The 15,561-nt window shown below is 40.1% G+C and overlaps 2 protein-coding genes across 2 annotated transcripts in view; both read left to right on the top strand.

The window, feature by feature from the left end:
- The window catches only part of LOC147859827 (caffeic acid 3-O-methyltransferase-like), a 96,342-nt gene that overhangs the window by 18,374 nt on the left and 62,407 nt on the right, over positions 1-15,561 (top strand). The gene's annotated exons all lie outside the window — the stretch shown is intronic.
- On the top strand, positions 12,994-14,461 carry LOC147859829 (uncharacterized). The gene has a single exon (XM_087324205.1). The coding sequence runs from the start codon at positions 13,157-13,159 to the stop codon at positions 14,432-14,434; it is 1,278 nt and encodes a 425-aa protein (XP_087180331.1). The 5' UTR covers positions 12,994-13,156; the 3' UTR covers positions 14,435-14,461.

Genomic DNA, 15,561 nt, shown 5'->3' on the forward strand with positions numbered 1-15,561 from the left:
TTGCTTTCCTTTGCCTTTCGTATTTTTGTTGTGGGACATACTGTAACAATAATGTAGAGAGCATTGGACTAACATAATCTATGGATTCCATTTACAAGAAGGGAAAACATACATACACAATCCATGTTTTCCAAAGAGAAAAAACAAATTAAGATACATGGGATATTTGAAGATTACGAGGCAATAAAGGATCAAGTTTCCACTATAGATTTTCCAATCTATCAAAAAATAAAGAAGAAATAGGATGGCTCACATTAGCTTAAACACACATGAAAATCCATGTATGTAAATGTGAAAGACATTGAGGGAACAAATATATTACAAACAATATTGAAGGAAAAGATCAAGAGAAAAAAGGTAGTGTATATATTAAAACAAGAGGACAATAGAAATGCAAGATAATAATGCTCGTCGAGTTTTCATGAACCCCTAAATAATTGAGTTTGAACTCATAAGATGTAATAAAACATAAAATTGATTGAATATAATATGTTTACCAAGAAACAAACGATAAAAAATAACACTTTTTGGAGTTAAGAGATGTGTGCAAGTTGGGAAAGGAATCTTGGAGTTAAATTTACAAATATGAAACGTTTCACCATTTAAATGATCTATAAAAGATAAATAAGGGTGTTAAACAACTAGATGTAATTATCCACATGCTAAGAGTCTTATTATGTGCCTTTATAAGGTTCAATCTCAACAATAATGATATCCCTTAGACGATTGTCTTGCAAAATTGTTTCATGTATAGAAAGTCGATTGTCAATAGCTCTACAACATATTGTCACTTCCCAATGAGATATAGCATTGGAGAGGGTTGTGGAGTACAACTTTAGAGAATTTCATGGGAAGTAAAAATGTTAAAAAGATAGAACAACAAATATGTGAGTTCACATGGATGCAAGAAATACAAAAATGGTTTGGAAAATGGTATGCACCACATGTGAGAGCTTGAGAGTGATGTGGAGTTTCATCCTTTACACATTCATTGGTGAAACTCTTGTGCCAAGAGCCACTAAGGAACTCTCCACATGCTAGGTGCAAATGTGGCACCTTGGTTCCATAAACCATACTTCATATTATTAAAAGAAACTTTTCATATCAGTCTTAGAGAAGGTTTTGTCAAGTGGCATCAACATATATATTTGTTCCATTGAATTTCCATTACATTTAGAGTAGGTTAAATGTATGACCCTATAAAACGTTTTGGCAAGCCTTTTTGTGAATAACCCAATTTGGGAGTACATAGAAATTTCCTATGGTATTCAACATTAGTGAAGCTTCAAGACTTGCTAGGAGTGCAAGGAACCTGGTCATTTACCTTTTAGGCGCAATGAAATAAACATTTTGTCATGAACAATTGATCAATCAAACACTCTTGATATTGTCATTAAAAATAAATGTCCTCGCTACAAATTTTTGTGCCATGCAAATTTGTACATGTGTGATAAAATGTATAATTCAAGTGTTTTTTTCAACCACAATGGATTACTACAAACTAGGAACTAAAGAAAAATGCACAAAACAGTGTACCTTTAGCAATACTATTGAATTTCAATGTGTTTCTTTTTGTCTTAAAAAAACCACATTCTCATTTTTTTGCCATATAGAAAAACAAAGAATGGAGAACATATTCAATGAAAGAGAAAAACAAAGAAAACAAATAAAAATAAGAGAGAATTCATAAACAGAGAAACAAAAACAGAATTACTTCAAAGTGGTAGAGTGGTGAACGAAAAATGTCGTGCAATCAATCAGAAGCGATAGGGAGCAGCGAATAGTGAGCAAGCACGGACGAGCAATGGGCAGCGAGCGAGCAAGGAGGAGCAATCAACAACAAGCGAGCAGGGATGAGCAATCGGCAACGAGCGAGCGGGGAGGAGCAATCGACAACGAGTAAGTAGGGAGGAGCAATCAACAACGAGGGAGCAGGGAGGAGCAATGGGCAACGAGCGAGTAGGGAGGAGTAATTGACAACGAGCGATCAAAGAGGAGCAATCAGCAACATACAGAGCAAGGAGGAGCAATCGGCAACGAGCAAGCAAGGAGGAGCAATCAACAACGAGCGAGCAAGGAACAAGGAAGGAGTAACAAAAATGGAACAACGTGATGCGAAGAAGAAAGAATGGAGCAACGCTACGCGAAGAATGCAATAGACAGGGAGCAACGAGCAACACGAAGAGGGAAAAACAGGGAAAGCAGTGATTTTTAAACAATACAAAAGAAGGAAGAACAACGAAAAAGAGGGGAAAAAGATAAATTTACATACATACACAAAATCTATATAAATAGTCGGCTCATAAAATATGAGCCGGCTAGATTCTGTTACCGTACGAGACGTACGTGTGATGGATAAGTGTGATAAGTGAGGGTGAAAGATGTAATGTGTTGATATGTATGTGTAATCTTATACGATTATGAGTGTGAGTGTGGTGGATACAAAGAGGTGTGAGTGAGTGACTAGGTGTGAATGCCCAAGGGGCTTACACCCTTGTGGATCTACTACCCCTTTGTACCTATTTAACCCCTTATAGGGAATGAATGAAGGGAACAATATAACCAATTTCTCTCTCTCTCTCTCTTTAACATATTTCTCTCTCTCTCTCTCCCCTTACGTTGAACCCCCTTGGGAGGGGGGTGGAGCCATTCTAGGCACCACCCCCCACCCCTCAATGCTTGTCTTGTTCTTCATGATCTCTCACCATCATCATCACACATACATTATCAATCTACCATGATTGTTAACCCTATTCCTATCTTTATCATTATCATCATAATTTAACCCTAACCCTAAAACCAATAACACTATTTGGCGACCACTAAGGCAACCTCCCTTTCGAGACGAAGTCGAAGAAGACTAATACGTGGTAGAGACAAATACGACGAAATGTGTGATAATGATGACGATGATGTGCGAGAAATTGAATCGGTAATGTGCAGGAAATGGTGACCACAATGTGTTGGAAATGGCCATGATAACGAAAAAAAGAAACAATCATAGCGACAACCGGAATGATGAAGAAATCGACAACAACGATGGCCGGACCGAAGATGAGCGGGACGACAACAACCGGACAACCGAAAAGACATGGCCGTTCGTGCCGAACAACAACAAAGATGGAGACGGCCGGACAACAGTTCGAGCGGTCAGATAGGCCGGAGAGTGACCGGACAGGAGCAACCGGAGTGGTCGAAGTGGCCGGAGAGCGGTCGAAATGGCCAAACAACTGCTGAAGAGCAGCCAGACGATCGGACGGTGACGGAGACGGGCGGACCTCGGCCAAAACAGTGGCCGAACAGGGCCGACAAGGCCGGCGACAGAGACATCTAGAGATGGACCAGATAGACATGGCCGGATGGGCCAGACAACGGAAAGAGCGGCCAGTAGGGCCGGAAACTGGCTTGAATAGCTAGACAGTGGCTAGAGCGGCCGGAGAACCGGACGAGACGACCGGGACGATGGACCGAACGCACGGTCGGAAGAGGAGGACGACGACCGGACACCAACAGAGACGGAGGAGAGACCGGAGAGCGACCTAAGAGCGGTTGTAGTGGCCGAACGGAGGCGTCTGGACAAGGACGACATCAGTGGTCGGAGATGGCCACGGCGGGAGATGGAGACGGACGAGCGGCCAAAGAGTGGCCGAGGATCTGCCGAAGCGGCAATAATAGCCGAACAGTGGCCGGAGTGGCCAAACGGGCTGGACAGATGACCAACCACAACAACCAAAACAAAGACAACACAGACAAGAAAGAGGCAGACATGCAGAAAATAAGAAGAAGAGAGAAGAGAAATGCAAGGAAGAAGAAGAACAATGAAGGAAGAAAAAGAAGATGTCATGGAAGAAGAGAAAGGCATGAACAGATAGACACGAAGTGGAAGAAACAGAGATAGAAGAAGAAAGAGAGAGGAGGAAAAGAAAGACAGGAAGAGGAGAAGAAGCAACGATTAACACCAAGAAGGAGGAAGAAGATGCAAACAACACGCAGGAGAAAACGTAAGAAGAAAAACAATATAAAAAAAATGAGAGGGAAAAAGAGAAGAGAGGGGCATGCAAATAAATTTTAAAATGTTAAGGGTAGCAACCTAAAATTTCAGAAACTTGGGGGTATATAATAAAAATTTTCAAAACTCGAGGGTATATAATAAAAATTTGAAAAATCAAAGGGCACTTACGAAAATTTGAAAACTCATCAACCTAAAAGAAATGGACGTGATCAACACACAACTCACAAAATCAACAAAAGGAACACACATACATACAACGTTTTTTTTGACGACCCAAATGATGTTACCAAAGTTCGTAAGTCGACAGAACGAGAATGTTCGTGTCGCAGAAGAGTCGTTGACTGACGGAGATGTTCGAGTCAAGCGCTCCGATCGAGGGAGTTAATTGTTGAGAGGACTAATTGAAATTCCGGTCGAAGTAAAATTATGATCAAGGCATGTGGGATCGACGTGCAAGGCACTCTCCCACGGGCGTGCCATATTGTGTTACCGTACGAGACGTACGTGTGATGGATAAGTGTGATAAGTGAGGGTAAAAGATGTAATGTGTTGATATGTATGTGTAATCTTATACGATTATGAGTGTGAGTGTGGTGGATACAAAGAGGTGTGAGTGAGTGACTAGGTGTGAATGCCCAAGGGGCTTACACCCTTGTGGATCTACTACCCCTTTGTACCTATTTAACCCCTTATGGAGAATGAATGAAGGGAACAATATAACCAATTTCTCTCTCTCTCTCTCTCTCTCTCTCTTTGACATATTTCTCTCTCTCTCTCTCTCTCCCCCCTTACGTTGAACCCCCTTGGGAGGGGGGTGGAGCCATTCTAGGCACCACCCTCCACCCCTCAATACTTGTCTTGTTCTTCATGATCTCTCACCATCACCATCACACATACATTATCAATCTACCATGATTGTTAACCCTATTCCTATCTTTATCATTATCATCATTAACCCTAACCCTAAATCCTATAACAGATTCCAGCCAGTAAGAAAACTTGGCCGGAATCAATTCCAGCTCTCTCTGATGGTGACCAGCAAAAGTCCTAATTCAACCGGAACCTTGACACTATTCTTGGGACTTTGCCCAACACTGGTCTTGGTTCGTGTTCTTAGCCACCAAATGTGAAGTATCCATACGTTATATTCTTCTAATGTTCAATGGCTTAGATTCTAAAAACACTTTCACATTAATGATGTCACTTTTCGTCTTGATCTACCTTTGCAACTACGGTTACATCCGGTTTTTCATAGTTCTCTTCTCGAACCCTATCAAGACAACACTATTCCGAATCGTATTACACCACCTCCACCCCCCGACTGAGCTTGAAGCAGGACCGGAGAACGAAGTTGATGCCATCCTCGATTCCAAGATAGTTCGCAACAAGCTTGACTATTTGGTCGATTGGCTAGGCTATAGTCCAAGAGAGCATACTTGGGAACCAGTCGAGAATGTCGCAAATGCTCGAGCTCTTATTGAGGACTTTCATCGACAATATTCCGAGAAACCAGGTCCTCCATCTAAGACGCCTTGTAACAATCATTGTCTTAAGAGGACGGGGGGGTAGTGTCATGATGTAGCATGGTATGGCTTCAAATGAATTTGAACCCATGAACTTGTGTCACATAGGTTGATGCCCTACCATTAAGCTATATATTGTAATACAAAGAATATTATTTCCATTTATTATTTCACTTAGGAAATCCATGTATATTCTAGATTTATGGGGAACATTCTAGAAATGTCAAGAGTACTCCTAAGCATACTATAAAAAGAGGCACCCGGCATTATTGAGAACCAATTCGATTCAACGTCAAGCTTAAGCCTTCTAGCTATTCTTGTATATTCTCTTCATATAATATAATATATCTTTGTTATCGTCATTCTCTCTCTCTCTCTCTCTCTCTCTCTCTCTCTCTCTTGAGAATTCTACATCTTCTTTTCCTCTTAGTACTAATCCTCATCTCTAGTACTAATTCCCTCTTTGCCTTAGTACTATTCTTGACATGAGGAAAATCAGGAGTTTGAAGAAGGCCCTGAGCAGGTCATTCTCGATGAAGGATATGGGTTCGGCAAAGCAAATCCTGGGGATGCACATTGTTCGGGATCGGACAAAGAATGTAATATGGTTGTCACAGGAGAAATACATGACAAAAATATAATATTTCCCTTTCAATTCTCCGTCTTTCTTTGTCTTAGCACTATACTTCTCTCTCTCTTGACACTATTCATCTAAAATATTGTGCATTGTCGCGATTGGGTTCTCACATTGAAATCTTCTACAAGGAAGATTTCTTAGTGGGAAGAATATCGGATTATGTCATCCGATAAAGGTTCGTATGGAGAAAGCCCATGTGCACTCCTTCATCAACTAACCTCGCCTCTCCAACCATATTATAACGGGATCCTTTCGGGGGAAAGTAACAAATGGCAAAAAATACTGCTTGGTCCTTGTTAGTGAAGACTTTCATGCACATAAAATGAGCATCTTCGTTTTTCCTTAGTATTTCTATCCTATTATGCAGCTCTCTCCGAAACAATATTGCAACACCTCCAGATCCTCTAGTAGTGCGTCAACGTGAGGTTTGTCTAAATACGAACTCCCAAATAAATCCTTCTACTCGTGGGAATTTTCTAGTTGGGCTTTGGTGTGTTTCTACCAAGAAAAGTATATATGATACCATTAATATCTCCTCTCGGCAGTCGGGGTGTGTCTAGAGTGTTTTCTGTCACATGGGCCGGACACCATCAATTAGTAGTGTGATCATTTATTATCCCTCTTCCGTCCCAATAAAAAGCACGATGTCCTTCTTTACGAGCTTGTCTGACTCATGTCATACAACTTTTGCAGTGCTCAATTTGCATCTTAGTGAGGTCTTTATCTAGATAGATAGGGTCCCACCTAATCCTCGAAGAATCGATTTCTTCTTAAAAAATGTGAATTGAGATTATAAGTCTTTAAACTGAAGTACTAAGGCTCTCTTCCTAGTTGTGTCACATGAGGGAGCGTGAGACAGAGAGCGTGAGAGAGTGGCATGAAGTGTTATGAGCTAAAGCTTCAACTTCTATGACAATATTCCCAAAACCATTCACCTTTGTTCTCTTTGTCCTCCTCAAATTCTTCCTATTGTTCTGATCACCGCCATCATCATGATGACTCTAATTCTGATTCTGAGGATCACCATGGTCCATGACTATGATTCATCTGATTATGAAGATCACCATGGTTCATGACTATGATTCATCTGATTATGAGGATCACCATGACTATGATTCATCTTATTCTGGCATTTGATTCTCGTTGACATGGCGGATCAAGCTTCTACTCTTCTTGCTCATCACCATGGTGTTCTTGAGATTAATGTTAGCTTTGTGCACATCCCTAGATATGAGGAACTCCTCCCTCATCCTCTCCACGATCATGAACCACACCTACTACCTGGAGTTCCCCATAGATCCCCCATTATTACTCTTCTGATTCATCCGCACATGCTTCTTCTTCATCTTCTCCTTCTGCGCCGCCTACTTCTTGGCGGTGTTATTATACAGAGGAGGCTGAGATGTAGCAGAAGCCTTGGAACATTGCATTCATGGCTTGGTGGAAGAATCGTGGTCAATAAGATTGACATAACCATAGTCATAGACCTTGTGGGAAGAGGTAGGATCAAGAAGCACAATAGAATGGCTAGAGAAATCATGGTTGCCACGATATGGTGCATGAATAACGTTATTGATCATGTTCTGATATGAAGAAGTAACAGCAGGAGAAGAAGAATCCATCACATCCCCACCATTCCTTCTATTCACATGTCATCACAATTCATGGGAGAGAGAGAGAGAGAGAGAGAGAGAGAGAGAGACTCTTGAAATTAAAGTACAAAAAAGGAAAAAAAAGGGAACATGCATTTTTCCCTTTTCAAACATGTTTGTTTCCAAACGTTTGAATGCTTCCACGAACATATTTATTATGTTTTATGATTATAACCTTCTCATGGATTTGGAAACATATATTTACTTTGCACCCCGAGTTCTTCGTGCACCTTTGAATACGCTTGGGAGGTACCATATATGAAAACATTTTTGAAATGCTCAGGAGATTCAATATGAACCCTTGGCTCTCAAGCGACTTTCCTCCATTAATACTCAAATAATATCAAGGTGTTGAGGTGCAATGTAGTGTTTTCAAAAGCAAGTTTGTCCTTTAGATCTCTTACCATTTTTTCAGATCCATGCACATACCTTTGATATTTTATACATCGAACTAGTTTCGCCATAAGCGAGCCAACCAATAATTATTGTTTACATTATTTACATCTCCACCTTAATGTAAAGATTTCATCCAATTTGTACTCAGATCATAAGACATGCAAGTGTGAAGCTTCAACATGGTGGATCAAGTTTGATCATAAGTGGTATAATAGAAAGGTATAGAAATTTGGGCCTTTTAACCCAAGGCTTCGTATTAATAAGCTTACAACTTACCACTAGGGTAGGTGAGTGTGAGTGTGTGTACATGTTTAATTATCCACCTCTTTGTATTTAATTATGTGTGCATGTGAAAATTCGTAAATGCACATTGATGTGCTTATGTGCCATTGTCATGAAGTTGAGGTTTCACGATATCAAAACAATGTTAAAATTTTTGGGAAAGACATTTTCAATCTGGAACTTGCAATAAGGGGCATGTACGATTTTTTGGTTCGTAAATCGGAGTTTGGAAAGGAAGAATTTGTTTGCATAAAAGGCTGACTCTACCCATTTGTATCTCTGGTGTGAACACACAACCTAGTGAGGGCTTAACTATAGAAAGTCAAACTAAGTTGTTGTGTGTGAGAGAGAGAGAGAGAGAGAAAGAAAGAAAGAAAGAAAGAAAGATATATTAACGTCTTCTAAGAAAGAAAGAGAGAGAGAGAGAGAGAGAGAGAGAGTTTGGAGGGAATAGCAAGAGTTTGCTTTGAGCTTAACTAAGTGCAACTGCTCTTGATTCTTGTTTCTTGTCTATTGTGCACATATTTGCTCATCTAGTTTACTGTTTTGTTTGCTTGCCACTAACCTACAAGTCCTCATCTTCCGCAACATAACATTGTCCATATTCATCAGAATCAATGCTAGTTTCAAGATTACTGTAGACAAAAATATAATTATATCAAAAAGGGGAGTTCAAAATAAAATAAGAACCATTTTGTATTTTTGTAATTTGAATTTATAAAAAATTATTTAAGAAATAAAAAAGGAACCACTCATGTGAGGCGGTTTACAAACCGCCTCAAGGAGGGTGGGAAGGTGGTTGACCCCCTATAAAAGCCCCTCCCATGGTGCGTGAAGGAGGAGGAGAAAACGAGTGAAGAAGCTCGCGAGGGTAAAGAATGGGCGGGTTGTAGAGTTCAAATAAAGGTTGTGAGTTCAAGTTTTGCGAAGGCAAATTATTTTTTGTAAGCCAGTTTTGTAAAATAAAAATAGTAAATATAAAGTGAAAGAAAGTTGAATCAATAGAGAAATAGAAGGGTTGAAGTGGTTTACCTCATAACCCTCTCTTCCAAAAGAGGAGTTAAGTTTGAGTCTTGCCAAATAACTTTTGGCAAACAAATATTTGTAAGTGGTCTTTTTTTTACAAATAAATTTCTTTCATGATAACGTCGCATCATCAACGAATACACCTTGTCATACCAATCATCCCCGAGATTTGGCATGGAAAGAGCAAAAACTATCGGCTCGACACTACCGACAAACTGTAAGCTAAGTAATGACTGTTAGGATCAGAATCAGCCACAACCAATTACTCGTACATGTGTTCGGGTGCAAAGATAGAGATAAATGACAGTGCACAGACAGAAAACAGAAAAACGAAAAACTCAGAAACGAGACACAGATATTTAACGTGGACTGTCGAAAATTTCCAGCCACATATGATTGAACATTTGCAACAAAATATGGCTGAAAATGAGCATGAAATCCAGCCCACGTATGATGTACATATTGAAGATGTATTACATAATGAGCGCATGTCTATCAAGAGTGCACAAACTATGCCAAAGTGGCTGAAACAAACAAATTTGCAAGACAACAAATTTAGTGCACCTTTACTTTGTAGAACAAGATCAAGCTCTCGCCATGCATCCAATACTTTTGTGGATTATTCTATTGTTGGAACAACATGTAACGAGGAGCCACTTACTTTTGAAGATGCATGTGATGATCCACAATGGATGAGTGCTATGCAATCAGAAATGGATTCTATACATAAGAATGGTACATGGGAGTTATGTGAATTGCCAAAAGGAAAGAATGTCATTGGTAGCATTCATCGCTACAAAGCTAGATTGGTTGCCAAAAGATATGCACAACAATACAACATTTATTATTTACTACCATTCGTACCATGGTTGCATTAGCTACCCAAAAAGGTTGGCTAGTGCATCAGTTGGACATAAAAACAACTTTCTTAAATGGTGATTCGCAAGAAGAGGTTTATGTGAAGCAACCTCCTGGATTTGCGATGAAAGAGAAAGAGCATATGGTTTGTTGCCCGCATAAAAGCCTTGTATGGTCTCAAGCCAACTCCATGTGCATAGTATGAAAAAATCCATAAGCACTTGATTTCTCTTGGCTTCACAGGTAGTCCGATTGAAAGCACACTTTATGTACGCAAAGATGGGGCTGATCTTATAGTGCTTGTTCTTTATGTTGATGACATACTCTTGAGTGGGTCATGTGATGCAAAACATGACATTCTTATGGCTGATTTGCAACATACTTTTGATGTCACTTATCTTGGTCTTTTGAGCTACTACCTTGGCATCCAATTTGTATCTGTTGAGGGGGGGAATGGTTATGCATCAACGAATGTATGTTGAAAAACTACTTCAATGTTTTGACTTTGAGGATTGCAAGCCGGTTTCTACACCTGTGGAGACAGGATTTAGGTTCTCCGTTGAGGATTCTAGTGATGCATTTGATACTTCTCTTTATCAACAAGTTGTGGGATGCCTTATATATGCGTGCAATACAAGGCCCGATATACAGTATGCAGTTTCCCAGTTGAGTCGATTCATGCATAGCCCTGGCACTAAGCATTGGCAAGTAGTGAAACTCGTGTTTAGATATCTCAGAGACACTTTGAGCTTGGGTCTCTTTTATGGCAAAGATACTCAGCCATGCTTGCATACTTTTACAGATAGTGATTGGGTTGGTTGTTACGATGCTCGCATGTCCACTATTGTATATCTTTGTAATTGCTTTTTCCATAGAAACTCATGCATATCTTGGTTAAGTAAAAAGCAACCTATAGTGGCGACATCGAGTTGTACAAATAGTGATTGGGTTGGTTGTTACGATGCTTGCATGTCCACTATTGTATATCTTTGTAATTGCTTTTTCCATAGAAACTCATGTATATCTTGGTTAAGTAAAAAGCAACCTACAGTGGCGACATCGAGTTGTGAAGCTGAGTACAGGGCAGTTTTCACAGCTATAGTGGAGTGTATATGGCTAAGACACCTTTTGATGGATCTTTGCATGGAGATTGATGTTGCTACACATATTCTCATAGATAGTCAGAGTGCATTGGTTGTTGCACGAAATCCTGTATTTCATGCATGACCCAAACATATTGAGTTGCGTTATCACTATGTGAGAGGGCACCTTCATGCAAGAGATATTGATTTGGTATATGTGCCTACTAAAGATAATGTGGCAGACATATTCACCATACCTCTTCCACGAGAAAAGTTTGAAGCTTTTCGCAAAGCTTTAGGCTTATTGCCTTGTGGGGGTTGATCTGTCACTCCCTGTATGTGTTCACATCATTCGCTCCACGGGGATTTGTTACACTTAATATGTGTTCCTCGAGTAGCTTTGATGTGAACCTTTTCCCTATACATGGGCACTTTTTACTCTAGTGCTGGGTAGAGGTTTTTTCCCTATGTTACCACATACATGATTCACTCATATGTGGTGGTACTTAGTACTTAGGGATATATATTTCAGCTCCTACTAGTTTTGTATCATTCATCACTAGAGAGAGCTATTCCAGCCATTGTCTTCTCTATGTGAGTGCTACATTTGTGCTTCTTGTGTATGCTTCTTGTGTGTGTCTCACTCTTCTACACACACCCAACAACAAACAAGCTTGGAACAAGGAATTTAATTACATCTCAAGATTTAATTTAATTAAATCTCACAATTACATATTTGGGAAGTCAACCAAGCCAATCACTAAGTCGAAACTAAAAATCGGATCTTTTCACAAGTGAAGGATATGTGACAATTCCTTCATAGTTGTCAAAAGAGAATAAGCCAAATTGGAGAATCAATCTCTTAACATTTTCATTGTATATCTAATATAAAACTCTGACATGCCCTCCACGAGAATCGTGCTAGCCCCGCTTGTAATATCATGCAACTTTTGTAATGTCGTATCCTTCTCACATACAAAATTATATTACATATAATAATCGTTGAAAGATTGTATGCACGCGGATTGCTCAAATGAAAACAATAAAAAATAGGTGAATCCGTTAAAATAGACAGTAATATTTTGTTAGATCTATATATCTAACCTTAAATCCAATGCTCGATTTTGTCAAATCCAATTAATGCGGCTTAAAGGTTACAATTTACAAACAAGCTTGGATCAAATAACTAAATTAAATCTCACTATTACATATTTGGGAAATCGACAAAGCCAATCACTTAAGTCAAAACTCGAAACCAGATCTCTTAGCAAGTGAAGGATATGTAACAAATCCTTCATAGTTGTCGAACGCGAGTAAGTCAAATAGGAGAAACGATCTCTTAGCATTTAAATTGTATATCGGACCGATATAAAACTCCGACTTGCTCTCCACAAGAATCGTGGGAGCCCCCCTTGAAATGTTGTGCAACTTTTTTTTATGTCATGTCCTCCACACATAGGGAATTAGATTGCTTATAACAATGCTTGAAAGTTTTGTATACACATGGATTTTAGATGATATATTGGATGTATTGATCCATAAAAAGCTTCACTAAAGATAGCTGTGGATCTCAATTTTTATACATAGTGGAGACCCCCCCCCCCCCCCGGGTTGTTCATACTCTGGTAGCAGCTTTGTTATCTATGAGGCACTTCTTTGAATGATCTTCTCTCTAGTCCTTGGTAGCCATGGTGATGCCTTGCAGTGCTCGACTCCACTTTCGCTACCACCACGCGATGATTGCTGCGACAATCATCTTGGTCACCATCTTATATTTAATTTCTTCCTCAATGCTGCTCTATTCAGGGTCCAGTACAGGCCTTTCGTCGATATTGTATAGATATTCGGATGGATTGCATGACATGATGTCGGTGATCCGCGACAGCTACTGCGTTGGCGAATGGGCCCCGCCACGGCATTTCTGGCATGACATGGATGCCCATCCTCTCCCGGCCTGCACCATGGAAACCTGTTTCAACCGCTCGCGTTGCGATGCTTCCGACATTAACCAGCTCAAAGTCTATGTCTATAAGTATGAGGAATTGCACTACCTACGTTCCGAGGATACGGAGCTTCCCTTCTACTTCGGTGCTCTATCGGAGTCGCACTGGGTGACCGATGATCCGGAGTCTGCATGCATTCTCCTTGTTCCACTCCTGCTCGAGCTCTCGGAAGAATGGCGACGCCCGTTTCGCTCTTTGCCGCATTGGAACGGGGGATTAAATCACGTGATCACATCCTTGGCCGACAAGTTGCACACAGATATCATTGCCAATCCTGCCTCCATTGGAATGGCCTCTATCGCCGCATCGTGTCTTGAGCTGACGTCGTTTCGCCCCGGATTCGACGTCGCCATCCCGTTGCCTGGCCTGTCTCACTTCCGGCATCTCGCACCGCTCCCACCCCGGGCGCGCAAATATTTCCTTACATTCCAAGGCACACGCTATATCGGAAACAAGGAAGGCAATTTCCGCGGCGATCCGTCGTTCCGCTCCTTACACAATGGGCGGGATGTGATAGTTGTGGTCTCGTGCAATCAGCCGACAAACAACAGGATTCGCATACGATGTCCGCATCTGAATGCCGGGTGCGATGATGATGAGGCCACATTCAGGAAGTACACGTACGAGGAGCTAATGAATTCGACCTTTGGCCTAGCACCAGCGGGGAGGTCGTCATCGTCCTATAGGATCATTGAGGTGATGAGCGCCGGAACGATCCCAGTTATCGTGGCCGACAATTACGTGGAGCCATTGGGAAATGGCAAGTTGATGATCAAGTGGGGTCGGTGCGCGTTGAGGTTCGGGACGACGGAAATGAGCAGCATACTGCCGGCACTCCGGGCGATTTCCGAGGAAGAGTTGAAAAGCAGGCAAGCCTATTGTGTGCGAGTGTATGAGGAGTATTTGAAGGATGACAATGCTCTCCTTGGGTCGGTCCTTAGGTCTCTCTTCCTACGCCTTTAACTTGGATGAATACATTGAATCATAGAATTCAAACCCAATGTAACTGTTCGAAGTTCAAACAAATACTACATGGCATACTAACATGCACATAATTAACAATCCACTTACTTTTCAAAGCGTTTCTTCCGTTAAGAACTAACTAACTCAAAGGTGTTATTCTCCCTCAAAAAGAGTTAATTTCATCATGCATAACTTTTATCCAACTATCTTTATCTTTCTGGCCCTCCCCATTATTAAAAGTCAACTAACACAAAGATGCTATATTCATTCTCAAAGAGTTAATCTCATCATGCATAACTTTTATCCAGCTATCTTTATCTTTCTGGCCTTGCACAATATTAAAAGTCTATAGATCTTCAATAATTAATATACAATCAAAACTAAAATACTTCATGGATGGTTGTCTGTTCTTGTGGTAGACCTTCTAGCTTGTTTATTAATCACCTCTTGTAATTATGTTCACTCCCCCTTGTTAACATGTATTTGTAATAAAACAATATTGTGATTAGCATTAACCTATCATGGCTCACTAACATCCTCATGTTCTTACTCTTGTTGAGAAACATCTCCATCTGTAGCATTGTCAGTTGTAGGAATTTCTTTGACCTTGTCAATAATTTAAATGGTTTGATCCTCAACCTACATTATGACTCCTAATAAGCTTATTTTTCATGACTCATAATACATATAAGTTTACAACCAAATTCTTCTTAGACCTTTCATCGTTATGTTCCTACACAAAAAAATTACAACCAAGCACATGTAAATGACCATAAGAAACATCCTTACCATACCAAACTACAATGAAATAGTAGGAACATCACTGTATAGTGCAATAATAGGAAATATACCAATAACATATGTAATGGTATTCAAAGCCTCACTTGCAAAAGATTTGTGATGCAAAGTTCATACGAATGTGAGACAACCTTTTATTTCATTATTTTTATATGCATGTACTTTCAATCACATTTACAAGATTTGTTGAAGTAGAGGCTTTCAAAAAATAGAAGATTTCTTATCATGAGCCACCAGCTAGGAACTTTGAATGTACTTCCATTGACCCTCATTAAAGATATGCAAATGTACATTATCATCTAACTTACCTTTGGAGATAAAAGGTTACC

Source organism: Azolla caroliniana, unplaced genomic scaffold, assembly GCF_043228905.1.
Source record: "Azolla caroliniana isolate FFs.n. ecotype wild unplaced genomic scaffold, voAzoCaro1.0.p SCAF_9, whole genome shotgun sequence".
NCBI lineage: Eukaryota > Viridiplantae > Streptophyta > Polypodiopsida > Salviniales > Salviniaceae > Azolla > Azolla caroliniana.